The sequence below is a fragment of the Linepithema humile genome, chromosome 6 (assembly GCF_040581485.1).
Source record: "Linepithema humile isolate Giens D197 chromosome 6, Lhum_UNIL_v1.0, whole genome shotgun sequence".
Taxonomy (NCBI): Eukaryota; Metazoa; Arthropoda; class Insecta; order Hymenoptera; family Formicidae; genus Linepithema; species Linepithema humile.
Genome location: NC_090133.1, coordinates 4,458,701 through 4,473,850, shown reverse-complemented (window position 1 = coordinate 4,473,850; position 15,150 = coordinate 4,458,701). Strand labels below are relative to the sequence as shown.

The window sequence follows — 15,150 nt, the reverse complement described above, 5'->3', positions numbered from 1 at the left end:
GTCATGAGACAGCACCCTTAGGGATTAGATATCGAATTAGATGTATCGATGTTTTGTATCGATACATATTGTTATTCACTATATCGATACATGAAAAATATCGAACCTGTTATATCGATATTGAGAATGTTGGTACAAAATATCGACGTTATCAATAAATGTCGATACATTAGGATTAAAATTGATTCTTAATTTCAAAATATATTTTTTACGTATTCAATTTATAGAATTCAATTTTTTTATTTTTTATATTTATATTGATTTATATTTATCTATATTTATATAAATTTATATTTAATTTTTATATATAAAATGTTATTTTTTTTCTCATTTAATTTATACAAATTTAACTATTACGTGCAGATTTTTTTTAGTTTAGCAATTTGCAATTTGAAATATTTATTTTTCAATGCTGATACATATCAGGATCACAACGTTTGGGTAAGAAAAATTCATCACAAACATGCTATTCTTAAAAATATATTTATTAATAATATAATATTATTCCAAATGCCAGTAGCGGATGTCAAGAGTACTTAAAAATAATAGCTGGCTCAAGTGTTTTCCCGAGAGCTTATTGCGATCTTCAGACATAATTCTATCAGCCTTTGAAAATAGCCTTTCAGCTGGCCCACTGGCTACCACTCGCCGCGATGCGCGTTTGATTTTGAATTTGGCATTGAAGGTGCAAATTCATAGGACGCTCGGTTCAGCGTTGCCCATAGTCACGTGATTTCGAGTTGACACTAGCGTCAAGAAAAAAAAGCTGGATCTTTTCAGCTTTAGCGTCAAGTCGTGCAATCTGTGCGATCATCTATCTGTGCGTGCTATGATCTATTCGCTATTGGATTTCATGGATTGCATGTCTCATGTGGTCTTTCAGCCTTATCAATAAAAATGGAATTTAAATATGTAAGTAGAATATTAGTTATTTAAGTAATAAAAAGTAATAATTGAATTTATTATCCAATACTACATATATATATAAAGAAAATGAAAAGAATGAATAAGTAATGAATTAAAAATGATACTTTTTGAGGTTTGGAAAAATGAATGAAGTAAATATTTTATGTTTGTAAACATATAATAAAAAATATTACATATGATAAAAAAATTATTAATAAATATTTTTCATTTTTAGGATTGTGAACTTGTTCAAACATGTGGGATGTGCGAAGAAATAATCAATCAAAAGGATATTATAACGCATGGTTGCCTAGAAGGATATAGTTCTTATACCGTTGATCCAAATACATTCTATTTTTATCCATTAGCAGGTGTGTATTTTTATCTATCATTTTTTCTATTCCATTTGTAGAAATATTTTTTTTCTTTTTTTTTCACTTGAATTTAAAATATAAAAAAGCATTTTTTTTTTAATTACTTTTAATTGAGAAAAATAATTTACTTTTACTGTAATTTGTTTTAACTATATTTGTTTGAATGCTTTTTGCGTCATTTTCATTGTGTATTAAAAATATAAGTTTGAATTATCTTCAATGGTTATTGTCTTAGGCAATGTGTGTGTGTGTGCGTGTGCGTGTGCGTGTGCGTGTGCGTGTGCGTGTGCGCGCGCGCGCGCGCGCGTGTGTGTGTGTGTGTGCTGCAATGTTTGTAATTATAATTAATCAAAAACTTTAATATATAATTAATATAACATAATTTTTATCTTTTTTTTTATATTTATTGAAAAAAATGTTAATATTTTTTCATATTTTTTAGATAATGGTGTAACTATCATAAGACGAAGCAATAAGGAATTAGTAGAAGAGCCTTTTGATAACAATATGAGTAAGTAAAAAAATTCTTTTAAATAGAGAAATGTCTTTCTGAAAATAATTTTTATAAATGTTTTTTTTTTAGATAATATATCACAAAAAGAAAAAAGAAACATTTCTAGAGAACGTAAGCAAATGTCTAAACGTTCAAAACTGAATGATAATTCAGGAATCAAATTAAATTTTGATGAAGAAAAATTACTAATTCTTGAAGTACAAAAACAGCCACCATTGTGGGATTATTCTTTACGTTTGATGCAACGTAGATGTACAATCAAACAACGATTATGGGCAGAAATAGTTTTGGCATTAAATGGTGAGTATCAAAATAATTTCTAAAAATATCTAAATACAAAAAATACCAAAAATAACAATAAATTTATATTCTTTATAGGTAAAATAAGTATAGAAGAAGCGCAAAAAAAGTTTAAATCATTGCATGATACATATCATAAAATAATACAATCAGAAAAAGAATGAGTGAATCTGCTAGGAGGGATACAGTCCAAAAGTGGGCTCATTATCATTCCATGAGTTTCCTCAGAGACTCTTGTTTTCTAAAAACGTAAATATAAATATTTAAATTTATTAAGTAATTATATAAATTATATATTAAAGTGTTTCATTAATTATAAATAACATTACAGCACTGTGTCTAATATAAATAGTAGTGATGTCGATTCAAGCTCATCATTAACGAATGATGAAAATAATGCAGGAAACATCAAAAAAGGTACAATAAAACATGTAAAATTATTATTATAAATAATTATATTATAAATAATTATAAATAATTGAAAAAAAATGCGTTTCTATAATCTAGATTTTAATGAAGGAAAAAGAAGAAAAAAAACTGATACCTCAAGTGCAATAGACAAAGTCGTAGATGCCATATGTAAAGAAGATAAAATAGCTCTTTTTCCGATACCAGAACCTAATGCGATGGATTCTTTTTTATCTTTAATAGGATTTAGATTACAAAAACTAACATCAAAGACTAGATTTAAAATAATGCAACAAATATTGCAGTTAACAAAATAATTATGCAAGAAGACATTAAAAAATAAATTTTATGTATTATATAAAATTTAATATTTAATTAAGAATATCTTATGTATTATATAAAATTTAATATTTAATTAAGAATATCTTATGTATTATATAAAATTTAATAGCTTGGGCTCTGTAGCTTGTTTTAATAATTTATTATAAAATTTAATATTTAATTAAGAATATCTTATGTATTATATAAAATTTAATATTTTATATAATACATAAGATATTCTTTTCTTTTTTCAAAATATATTTAAAAATTTTTTAAACATTTGCTTGAATTAATATTTTTCTTGATATTTTTAATTAAAACGTTTGCATTAAATGATTTTTTTACATGTCATTTTTCATAATCTTAATGAAGGAAGAAGAAAAAAAAGTGATAGTACAAAAGGTGATACTTATTTTTATTTTTATTATATTTTTTTAATATAATCATATATTACTTGAAATAAGAATATTTTGTTTTATATTTTTTATTATGTTCATTATGTTATTAAATAATATATTTAAACATTCAGTGAGCTTTAAAGTAAATATTAAAGTGTTTCTAAATAAAATAAATTGAATAACTAGTTGAAGGTTTTATTTTATTCTTACTTAATTATACCTTTCTTAATATTTATTAATAAAGCGAGTGTACGAAAAAATTATCCGAACAAAATCAATGAAAAACTTTTGGCAGTTTTGATAAACGATAAACAAAAAGGAAATTGTTGTAGAAAATGTTATTAAATAAATTCAATATTTATAGAACGTTACAATCATGGATTTTATCACGCAATCTTTCCTGTATAAATACAAAAAATTATAATTAAATATTATTAAATTGTATAGCTCTCTCTGTAAAAATAATTGCAAATTATTTACGCTATTAGCCAGAGCAATTCCTAATGCAATTTATGAGAATATTTCCAAGAATTAAATGTAAAATAATTTAAACATGAATATATTCGATCAGATTTATATGCTTAAAATAAAAAATTGCTTTATTGTCTAATCAACAATCATCTCGTATTTCTTACGCGATAGATACCTCAAGTACTTCCTATTTCGATATAATGTTGAACAGGTTTGTAATACATGATTGGATGCTGTCTACTGATGTGAGTCGTTGCTTTTCCACAAGCATTATTAATCGCTGTCAAGTTTTCTTATTATTTTGACACATCGGCGAAATTAATCCGATTAAAAGTTTAACTGAATATTCCTGTAAACACATTCATGTATTTTATATTTTATCAAGTAATAATTTTTAATATAATAAATAATTTTATCTGTTAAATTAGCGATACGTACTTGAATTAGCGTGTTGATGTAATTAGAGTATTGAGACATGACATTACATGTTATTAAAGACAACTAACTACAAACTGTATAGTGAATCATTGTTGATTTGCTGAAAGAACAAATAAACATATTCCAAATCACTCTTTAGTTATATGTACATGATAAAGAATTATAACGTAAACTGATGTAAACTTACAAGATCTGATGTAAAGAATAAGTATATAGAAGCATTGCTTAAATATTATTATTAAATTGCCATGGTACAGCTTTTTCGGTATTAAAATAATTGCAGAAGTTTTCACGAATTTCGATTGCGTTTTGCGTACTATTGTTATTACCACATAGAGTAATATCTTTTAATGCACTATCTCTTATATCTTCTCTCCAAGATTCAAGAACAAACTCATCGAGTCTATTTTGATCAACAAGTGCTTCATCAACATATTGGTTTACTCCGATATCTTGCTTACGAAGCCAATTGTGCAGACATACAATAGCTTGTATTATTTTCATGGATTTTTCTACCGTACAAATAATTGGTCGTTTCAAAATTCTCCATCGGCTCACCAAGATACCAAAAGTATTTTCAATCGTTCTTCTGGCTCGACTCAGACGGTAATTAAATATAGTTTGTTCTTGATTTAAACTTTTTCCAGGATATGGTTGAAATAAATATTCTGTTAACTAGAATGCTTCGTCTCTGGCAAGCACATAAGGTAAAGGTAATTCATCTACTGTAAGAAATTCTGGTGTTGGCAAATTTATTTTACGATTGTTAAATTTATGACCTATTATAGAATCTCTAAAAATTCCACCGTCACTGCGTCGTCACCATAACCTCCGATGTCCAAAAAGATTAAAATATAATCTGCATCGCAAATTGCAAGTAATACAAGACTGTGACTATGTTTATAATTAAAATATGCAGTACCTGCATTATCTGGGCACTGAAAAAAGATTTCAAAAATTTTTAATTTATTCTTACGCGCACGCACGCACGCGCGCACGCACGCACGCACGCACAGAGAGAGAGAGAGAGGGGGGAGGGAGGAAAGGAGAGGGAGAGAGAAAGAGAGAGAGAGAGAGAGAGAGAGAGAGAGAGAGAGAGAGAGAGAGAGAGAGAGAGAGAGAGAGAGAGAGAGAGAGAGAGAGAGAGAGAGAGAGAGAGAGAGAGAGAGAGAGAGAGAGAGAGAGAGAGAGAGAGAGAGAGAGAGAGAGAGAGAGAGAGAGAGAGAGAGAGAGAGAGAGAGAGAGAGAGAGAGAGAGAGAGAGAGAGAGAGAGAGAGAGAGAGAGAGAGAGAGAGAGAGAGAGAGAGAGAGAGAGAGAGAGAGAGAGAGAGAGAGAGAGAGAGAGAGAGAGAGAGAGAGAGAGAGAGAGAGAGAGAGAGAGAGAGAGAGAGAGAGAGAGAGAGAGAGAGAGAGAGAGAGAGAGAGAGAGAGAGAGAGAGAGAGAGAGAGAGAGAGAGAGAGAGAGAGAGAGAGAGAGAGAGAGAGAGAGAGAGAGAGAGAGAGAGAGAGAGAGAGAGAGAGAGAGAGAGAGAGAGAGAGAGAGAGAGAGAGAGAGAGAGAGAGAGAGAGAGAGAGAGAGAGAGAGAGAGAGAGAGAGAGAGAGAGAGAGAGAGAGAGAGAGAGAGAGAGAGAGAGAGAGAGAGAGAGAGAGAGAGAGAGAGAGAGAGAGAGAGAGAGAGAGAGAGAGAGAGAGAGAGAGAGAGAGAGAGAGAGAGAGAGAGAGAGAGAGAGAGAGAGAGAGAGAGAGAGAGAGAGAGAGAGAGAATGAGTTTATGTGTACGTGTACATACCAGAAGAAGAACGTGTTTCCCATCAATTGCACCAATGCAATGATTAAAATTCCATTTTGTCTCAAAGTTTTTAGCAATGTTTAACCAATCGTCTTGATTTAAACAAGAAGGAAGCACTTTCTTCTGCAGACAATTCCAAATTGTGTAACATGTTTCTTCAATAACTTTACTCACAGTTGTTAATCCAACAAGATATTGATAAGAAATCGATGTTATCGAATCAACAGAAGCTAGGAATCTAATCAACATAAAAAATTTGATATTTATAAAAAAAATTTATGTATAAATAAGTTAAGTAAATCAAAAGTATATAACAAAATCAATTTTATGAATTTACCTTAGTGTCAGACATAACCGTTCTTCCGCAGATAGAAGCTCCCGGATCACTGTTTGTTTCACAATAAATGGTGCTACTAAATTTAGTAACTCTTCAAATTGTGTAGGAGTCATACGAAAATAATTTCTGAATTGCATTTCTTCTAAAATAATAACAGGAAAGATTGCGTGATAAAATCCATGATTATATCGTTTCAAAAATATTGGATTTATCCAATAACGTTTTTTACGATAATTTCTTTTTTGTTGTTGCAATTCGTTTATTAGAACTGCTACCAAAAGTTTTTTACGTCGTCGGTTTTGTTTCAATAATTTTGTGAATTCTGATAACCATATATATCTTTTTCTTAGCATTTTCGATAAAAATAACCGCTGACTGACGCTAAATTTGACGAGAAACTCTTTTCATGCATTTCTCACAATCCACCGTCAACTTTGATCACCGTGACCTATTTTGACGCTAAAGCCCCTTGCACAATGCCAGGCAACAGACAATAGGAACAGGGAATAGAAATAAGAAATAGGAACAAGGAATACCAACACACCAGAAACCATATATCAATGCAGAATAAACTGTGACCACGGACTAAGGAATAGAGGGACGGTGCACAAGCTGTACCGGGGGAGCACGTTTGCGGCGGGGGGGGCCGCCATATTCGTTTAGTAATCACCACACATAGAACTTACTATTTGCGTATATGTGAGAAATGAAAATCAGATCCTGCGCACAATAAACAAAATAGGAAATAGAAATAGAAATAATTATTAAATATTAGAAATAAAGAATTAGAATTATTTATTTTAAAAATAAAAAGAATAGAAAAAATTAATGCATAAATTAAGAAATAAGAATTGGAACTAATTAATATATTTTATTCTCTTGTTAGATGTAAAATAATTTTTCTTTTTAATATTAAATGTTTATTGCTATTTCTAATATTTTGTCTACTGTATGCAGAGCCTCAGAGTAATAAAAGTTAAAGTATTTTATAAAATTTATAATACAACAATAATAAAATCGCCTAATCTCTTTATGCTTGCCACTCGTTATGTCTAGTGGCACCACTACACGAGTGTAACCATGTCACAGACACAGAATCTCTGTGTGAGAATCGCTACATCAATATGGCGGAAAGCAGTCCCCCCCGCACGCTTGAGTTACCATCCCCTCTCGCCTAAACTAGGACTTTATACTCAGTCCCTCTATTCCTTAGTCCGTGACTATGACACAGGAAATAGACATAGAATTTCGTCACGTCGGAAATTCTGTGCCTGTTGCCTGTTGCCAACCAATCATTGGGCGCGTTCAGCAGAACAAATCGCTTGGTAGCAATCGAACATGATTGGCTCTTACTTTTAGAACCAACAAATCAACAGTCGAGATTCAACGGAAAGTCTACAACTGTTGAGTCTGCTGAACGCAGTCATTGGCTGCGTTCAGCAGAACTGCTGAATTGTCGTCTGGTCAACACTTAACGTTGATTTGTTGGTTCTAAAAGTAAGAGCCAATCATGTTCGATTGCTACCAAGCGATTTGTTCTGCTGAACGCGCCCATTGCGTTCGGATGTTATAAGTTAATTTACGAATTCTGGGCGCGTGTATGCACATGTACAAGACTTTTATCAGAAGCAATGATGGATCATCGTGATTATTCCAGTCGTTTCGACGAGGACAAGGAAAAGTATTTTTTAGCGACAAATTGGAATCATTCGATGAAAACTCCAATAAATACATAAAATATGGTGATGAATTATTAATTGACTTATTAGTTCGTGCTCGCCCATATCTTTATGATAAAAGAGTAGACAATTATAAAGATGCGAATATGAAGGAAAATGTTAGAGTTAAGGATTGTTGCGACTGGGAGAGCCGATTAAACAAGACCGAGCTTGAAGTAAATACGTATATTGTATGCTTAAAAAGTACAGAAGAGATATCACGTCGCGACAGTGAGATGGCGAACCGAACTGCACGTGAGATAACAAAAAAACGCCACCAGAGGGCGGTACTAAACAATCGTGGCGAGCCACCTATCTCCAACACTTCTCCTCGAGCCAATTGTTACTAAAATAAACTCTTTACCATTTTAATATTCAAAATAGGAATATCAATGTCTGAACAAGTAAGGTCAAAACTTAAACTAAAAAAATGATTAACTAATCGACATCGAATTTAGGCTCAATCCGAACAGTCAGTCTAAATCACTAAGTCCGGCCAGCTTTGCACATTTGACGTGCTTGGCTTTCACAAGTCCCTTCCTAGTCAGGAAGTCGGCCGCTTGATCCTCGGTAGGGATGTACTTTAGGCGGAACTCCTTTCGCCCAACAGCTTCTCTGATGAAGTGATGGCGTATATCGATGTGTTTGCTCCTTGCATGATATACGGGGTTCTCCGCCAGCTTCAATGCGCTTTGGTTGTCGCCGTAGATCATCATGTTGCTTAGCTCGTTAAATTCAAGCTCGTTTAAATAATGTCGTAGGAATATGGCCTCTTTGGAACTCTCCGATAAAGCCATATATTCCGCCTCCGTCGTCGACAAGGTTACCGTCCGTTGCTTTCTGGATTCCCAGGACACAGGTCCTCCGTTGAGCATGAAGATGTATCCGGAGAAGGATCTCCTGTCTTCAGCGCTACCCCAATCTGCGTCAGCAAAGCCAACGATTGGTCCAGAGTCGGTGCCAAAAGTCAGTCCCGCGTTGATTGTCCCCTTCAGATACCGCAATACTCGCTTCGCTGCTTTCCAGTGATTCACGCCGAAGCAGTTATTGTACTGTCCGAGGTAGCTCACTGCGAACGAGATATCAGGTCGGGTGGTTGAGGCCAGGTAAGTTAACGCCCCAACTAGCTCGCGATACGGTAATTTTAGGTCCTCATTGGGTTGAGCTTCGTTCTTCTCTAATTTCAGACCTGAGGCCACCGGGGTAGCCGCCGGGTTACAATCCGTCATTTTAAATCGCTCCAGTACGCTGCGGATGTATCCAGGTTGACTCATCGTTAATTTTCCATCCGATTGATCAAACTTTATGCCAAGGCATTGTTTCACAGGACCAAGGTTCTTGACCTTGAAATGCTTGCTCAATCCTTTTCTTAGTTCAGCGATCTTCTCACGATTCCGGGAAGCGATCAGTATGTCATCGACATACGTAGCGATCAGTGTTATGTCTTCTCCGGAACCTACGTAGAACAGACAGGGATCAGCTTTCGATGACGTGGCGCCCAACTTCTTCAGGGTGCCACTAAGTTCCTCGTACCAGTCCCTTCCAGCCTGAGGTAGTCCGTACAGGGATTTTCTCAGCAGACAGAACTTTCTTCCCTTACGCAGATCCGAAAGCATCTTCTTCGCTTTGGTTCCGACCTCAGTCTGGCCTTCAGAGTTAATGATGTCCTGCAGAATTCTCTCCAGGTCTCGTGGTGGATGCATGTAAACATCTCTCTTTAAACGCCCATTTAAATATGCAGTCTCGACGTCAAGTTGCTCGATCGTCATCCCATTCCTAGCAGTCAGGGATGCGATGAGGCGAATGGTGCCCATCCGAGCTACTGGTGCAAACGTCTCCGCAAATTGGATACCGAGTCGTCGTTTGAAGTCTTGAGCGACTAGACGTGCCTTGCGCTTCTCAAGTGTACCGTCCGGTCTGAATTTGTTCCTCAAAATGATTCGGCTTCCCACAACGTCCTCTTCACCAGGTCGTTCCACCAACGTCCACGTTTCGTTCATTAAGATGCTTTTCATCTCGGTTGCGATCGCTTGACGCCATTCGCCAGCGTTCTCACCATCCATGGCCTCCTTCATAGGGACCTCCGACAGGAACAATTGATGCGTTCCCTCGACGTTTGCGACTGAGACCCTTGTAGGATGGTACTGCTTTGTCGGTCTTCCCCTTGAGCCGGATCGGATGATTCTGGGTCGACCAGGGCCTCTGCGCGTAGTCGCCTCGACGGCGTTTGGTTCGGGAGCATCTTCATCGGCGCTATGGAAAATGTCCTCACGTGGGTCGAGAGACTCCAGAAGTAGCGGTTCCTCGTGGTCGTCATCCTCACCAGAAGACTCGTTGTCCTCGAGAGATTTCTCTCCCCCTTCGTTGACGTCTTCTTCGACTGGTTCCGGCAGGGATTCGAACTCCACGAACTCCCGTGGCTTTGTCGCGTTCTCTTTGGATTTGTTTCCATCGTTTACGATTGAGCGTGGCAGTATATCCTCTATGAATCGTATATCGCGGGTGATCAGTACTTGTTGCTTTACCGACGACCAGACGCGATACGCCTTCAATTCGTCTGCGTAGCCCAGGAAAATTCCCTCCTGTCCTCGCGAATCAAATTTTCCTTTTCCTGGATCTCTGTCAAGATAAAATACCTTGCACCCAAACACCCTGAAACATGAGACGTCTGGGATCTCTCCCGTCCAGACCTCATACGACCTCATTCGACCGTTCAGGCTCTTGGTAGGTAAGCAGTTCCTGATATAGTTTGCGGTGTTTACCGCTTCGGCCCAAAACGAATTAGGCAGCTTTGATTCCTTCAGAAGACATCTAGCCATCTCGTTGAGTGTGCGATTTCTCCTTTCCGCCGTGCCGTTCTGCTCAGGATTGTGAGGCACTGTTAACCTCCTGGTAATCCCCTTCTTTCTTAGGAAATCGTTGAACTCGTTGCTAGTGTACTCACGCCCGTTGTCGGATTGCAGACATTTCAGTTTGACGCCCTTCTGATTCTCGACGAGAGACACGTACTTGGTCATTGCCCTGTACACATCGGCCTTTGACTTCAAGAACCGGATCTCACACCAACCGGAGCAATCGTCGATGAATTCGACAGAGTACCTTGCTCCGCCGAGAGAGGTCTCTCTCATTGGACCGCAGACGTCGGTGTGTACCAGGTCCAGAATTTTCGTTTGACGCTCCGATTTCTTGGGGAATGGAGTCCTCGTCATTTTTCCTTGCAGGCAAACGTCGCAATCCGGTTTTTCGTCAAAATTCTGAAGTTGGATGCCCTTTACGAGTCCACTTCGAACGGCGTTCGAGATGTCGCGCATGTTCGCGTGACCCAATCGTCTATGTAACAATTTAAGAGACACCTTTTCACACGAATCTGAGAAAACCGTACGCGCGTCTTGTCCGAATTCGCGCACATAATATAACCCATCGACTCTGGGAGCGTCTAATACTGTGTTTCCTTCTCGGTCAATTACGGTGGCACCGCTTTCTCGAAATCTAATCTCGAATCCGAGATCCGCGATTTTACCGACCGATAGCAAGTTTGTTCGTAAGCTCGGGACTAGTAACGCATTGTCCAAGATCACGTTCTTTTTCTGACCGCGCACGTTTGCAGAAAAATGAGCTTTCCCCGTTCCGGCCGTGTCCGTGATCTCACTATTCGCGAGGTTCAGCGTGCCGTGCTTTGCGTCGTACATTTCCTGGAAATGCTCCGCCTCATTACAGAAGTGAGAGGTTGCGCCACTGTCCAAGCACCACTTCGAAATCGGATCGTTCACACAATTCGCCGAAACGTTCAAGCACACGTCATCCGCGCATTTTGCATCTTCCGCGCTCTGACTTTTATTCGGACAATTTTTCACCCGGTGTCCCGTTTTCTTACATTTGAAACAACGAACCGCGTCGTCACTCTTGCCACTCTTTTTATTGTCACTTTTGTTTGCATTTGGTTTGTGTTGGTATTGTTCGCCACTGTTCTTCTTTACGAACATGGCGCCCGACGACACACCACGCACCTCACTTTTCCGAGCGTCGTTCTCCTCGACGATCTTGATGCGTAGCGCTTCCGGCTTGGGCAGATCATCGCGCGATTCGATCGCGCACCGGAAGTTCTCAAAAGATCCCGGCAAGCTGTACAGCAGTAGAATGGTCAATAAGTCTTCGTTGATATCCACACCCATATCGCTCAGCTTATCCACGGAGTCGAAAAAATCGTTGAGATGCACGCGCACGTCACCGTTGTCCGCCATTTTCTGGAGGGTCAACCTTTTTAGCAAGGTTGCCTTCCTCGCGGGACCCTTGGACTGGTAGATTTCCTCCAATCTCACCCACATGTCGTGTGATGTGACGCAGCTTTTAACCTGCTTGAATTCGCTCGGGCTGATGCTCAAAATGATGTCTGACCGCGCTTTTTGGTCGTTGCGTTCCCATGCCGCCACGTCAGCCGCATTGTTTGTGCTCAGCGCGGGCTTCGTTGTCGCCCCGCTGGCGTATTCCCACAAGTCAGCTTTTGTGAGGATCGCCTGCACTTGCAGCTTCTAAGTGTCGAAGTTGTCCTTACCGAGAGGCTCGATCCTGGTCACACTCGTAGCGGCCATAACGACGATTCACGACACGCAACACGCGCGTTTACGTCCGACAGAAGAGAGAGTCACTTTCTGTTACTTTCGCGGGTCTGGGCCCATAACCTGTTAGAGTTAAGGATTGTCGCGACTGGGAGAGCCGATTAAACAAGACCGAGCTTGAAGTAAATACGTATATTGTATGCTTAAAAAGTACAGAAGAGATATCACGTCGCGACAGTGAGATGGCGAACCGAACTGCACGTGAGATAACAAAAAAACGCCACCAGAGGGCGGTACTAAACAATCGTGGCGAGCCACCTATTTCCAACAGAAAATGCATGGACATAAATTGCCACTACTTTAAATACTACACGTAAGTAAACTTTAATTTAACCTTTTACTGACTTTGAGTCATTATCAGAGATAGCCCTTCTGCGTTTCAGTCTCCATTCTGTCTCATTACTATTTTACATATTATAAGATTATAGTTGTTAATATTTGACGTGTATAATATAGTTATAGAGTGCAAGAATCGATGGCTATGTCTTCGCCAACGCTTCAGCAAAGAGAGGCAGCTGTGGGAGCAAGAGACGAGGAGTGGAGCTCAAAAACCTACAAGACAAAAATGGGTCTTGTTTGACAGCCTCAATTTCTTAAAGAGACATATACCTCAAAGAAGGTTTGTTTTGTTTCTTCAGTCATAAATCTATTGATAAATTTAAACAAAGTATATTCAACAACGATTTATCATTTCAGAGGCTTTTCTAATGTCAACTGTATGAAGCAATCAAGCAGTATCAGTGAGACATTGTTGAAAAATAAACATTCAATGATCATTCAGAAAGATAAAATATTCGCCAATGACGACTCCAATGTGCGATAAGTTTTTTTTTATCAATGTTATCTTACTAGAGAAATATGTTTTGAAAACTCGTTTTACTCACATTACAGCACAAGACATCAGCTTCAATATCCAGCCAGTATACATTGTCGAAAGGAATAAGCCACACAGTATCACTTGTAGCAAATGAAGAAACTTCATTGGTAAGTAATTTGGAGTCGCGAGTAATTGAATCAACTGATTCTAAGAAAGTGTAAAATTTACTAATTTTAATATTCCTTTGCAGTCATCGACATCTTCATATCGTTCTCAAACACCTGTTTCGGAGAGATCGGATTTAGTCAGTCCACTACTCTCTTGCTTTTCGGGGAACCAGCAGAGAGCTTTTAAAAAGGAAGTTTGACCCGGTGGAAACAGCGTTCCATCAAGTGAATCATACTTTAAGTACAATGGCAGCTGAAGTGTGTTCCCAGAAGAAAGCGGTAAACGACGATACAGATGTTCTAATAGGAAAACTCGTCACAGCAGAGCTTCAAGCGGCAATAGAACCGCGTAAAAGCGAATTAAAGCAAAAATTTATAAAATTACTATACTTTTAAACATTTTGTCTTAATTTTATTTAAACATTTCTATTAATTTTATTTAAAATCCGTTATTTTATATTATATTTTATTTTTATTATTATATGTAATTTAAAAGTTTTAATTTTGTTATAATATCAGGAGAAATTAATTTTAATTTGAAATACTAGAAAAATTAAGTTTCATTACAATACAAGAAAAATTTATTTTAATTACAAATATATTTTTAAATACTGTAGTTTTTTTAGAAATAAAAGTTTATTTGGCTTTTAATAAAAAACAATTTTATTTTTTGCATATAAAAGTATTTACTGTATTTTTCTATATAATAGTCATCACATATTATATTTATATATATTTATGTACACAAATCATCACACATATAAAAGTATTAAAAAATATATAAAATGGAATATATATATATAAATGGAAAAAAAAGTAAAATATTACTTATTACAGTACTTACTACAGAATATAATACAAGTTATATTAGATAATAAGAAAAAAATATTAAATCATCAAATATAAACAGTAGCTGTCTCTCTCTTTCAAAGTTCTTCCTTTTCTAACTGTTTCTAACTCTGTCACTCGCTCTCATTATTGACTTTCATGTGTCAGTTTAAAAGGTTATATAGTAAAAATCGAAGGTACGTATATTAATTATTTCTCCTAACATATTCAAATGAACAAAACCGAAGAAATAATTTAACCTACATAACCTAAACAATATTTCTTTTATCTAAATACATACAATTTTTATATTTTATTAACAAATATTTGAAAATTGTTAACACTTTGTAAATTTTATCATATAAATATTCACATTTGCAATGTTGAAACATATATTACAATTTCATTATTTAAGTTTGTATCATAATAAATTTGTGTATGATGCTTTTTATATTACCCTAGAATTGTACTTACATTTATGAATTTCAGTTACAATTTCTTGACAATTTTTGAGGTTTTCACAATTAAATATAAAAAATAAATTTCTTTATAATATTTCTTTCGTAAATAATGCATATAAACAGTAAATATTATTTTAAAAATAATTTTTAAATATGTACTATTTTTTTTTTTATTTTACTACTTTACAAATGATGTTTTTTGTGTATATCCCCAAATTATATTTTATTTTCATTGATATTACAGTCTAAATACGAGTACAAAGCAATTTGTATTACAAATGCATCT

At 36.0% G+C, this 15,150-nt stretch overlaps 2 protein-coding genes and 1 pseudogene across 3 annotated transcripts; 2 read left to right on the top strand and 1 right to left on the bottom strand.

Moving 5' to 3' along the window:
• The first annotated feature begins 275 nt into the window (after window positions 1–275).
• LOC105670113 (uncharacterized) lies at window positions 276–3,544 on the top strand. Of its 2 annotated transcripts, XM_067357861.1 has the most exons (7): window positions 276–912; window positions 1,142–1,277; window positions 1,723–1,791; window positions 1,864–2,094; window positions 2,173–2,343; window positions 2,426–2,511; window positions 2,602–3,544. In XM_067357861.1, exons 1-5 carry the CDS (start codon window positions 898–900, stop codon window positions 2,256–2,258), a joined length of 537 nt encoding a protein of 178 aa, XP_067213962.1. In that variant the 5' UTR covers window positions 276–897; the 3' UTR covers window positions 2,259–2,343; window positions 2,426–2,511; window positions 2,602–3,544. The 2 variants fall into 2 exon arrangements, with proteins under 2 accessions (XP_067213962.1, XP_067213961.1); XM_067357860.1 differs by having other exon boundaries at window positions 2,426–3,544.
• A 15-nt stretch (window positions 3,545–3,559) lies between these two features.
• LOC137000651 (uncharacterized) lies at window positions 3,560–6,734 on the bottom strand (annotated as a pseudogene).
• A 6,039-nt stretch (window positions 6,735–12,773) lies between these two features.
• On the top strand, window positions 12,774–14,486 carry LOC137000431 (uncharacterized). The gene is made up of 5 exons (XM_067356923.1): window positions 12,774–12,792; window positions 13,048–13,210; window positions 13,288–13,405; window positions 13,483–13,575; window positions 13,659–14,486. The coding sequence occupies exons 1-5, from the start codon at window positions 12,774–12,776 to the stop codon at window positions 13,773–13,775; spliced, it is 510 nt and encodes a 169-aa protein (XP_067213024.1). The 3' UTR covers window positions 13,776–14,486.
• The last annotated feature ends 664 nt before the right edge of the window (window positions 14,487–15,150 follow it).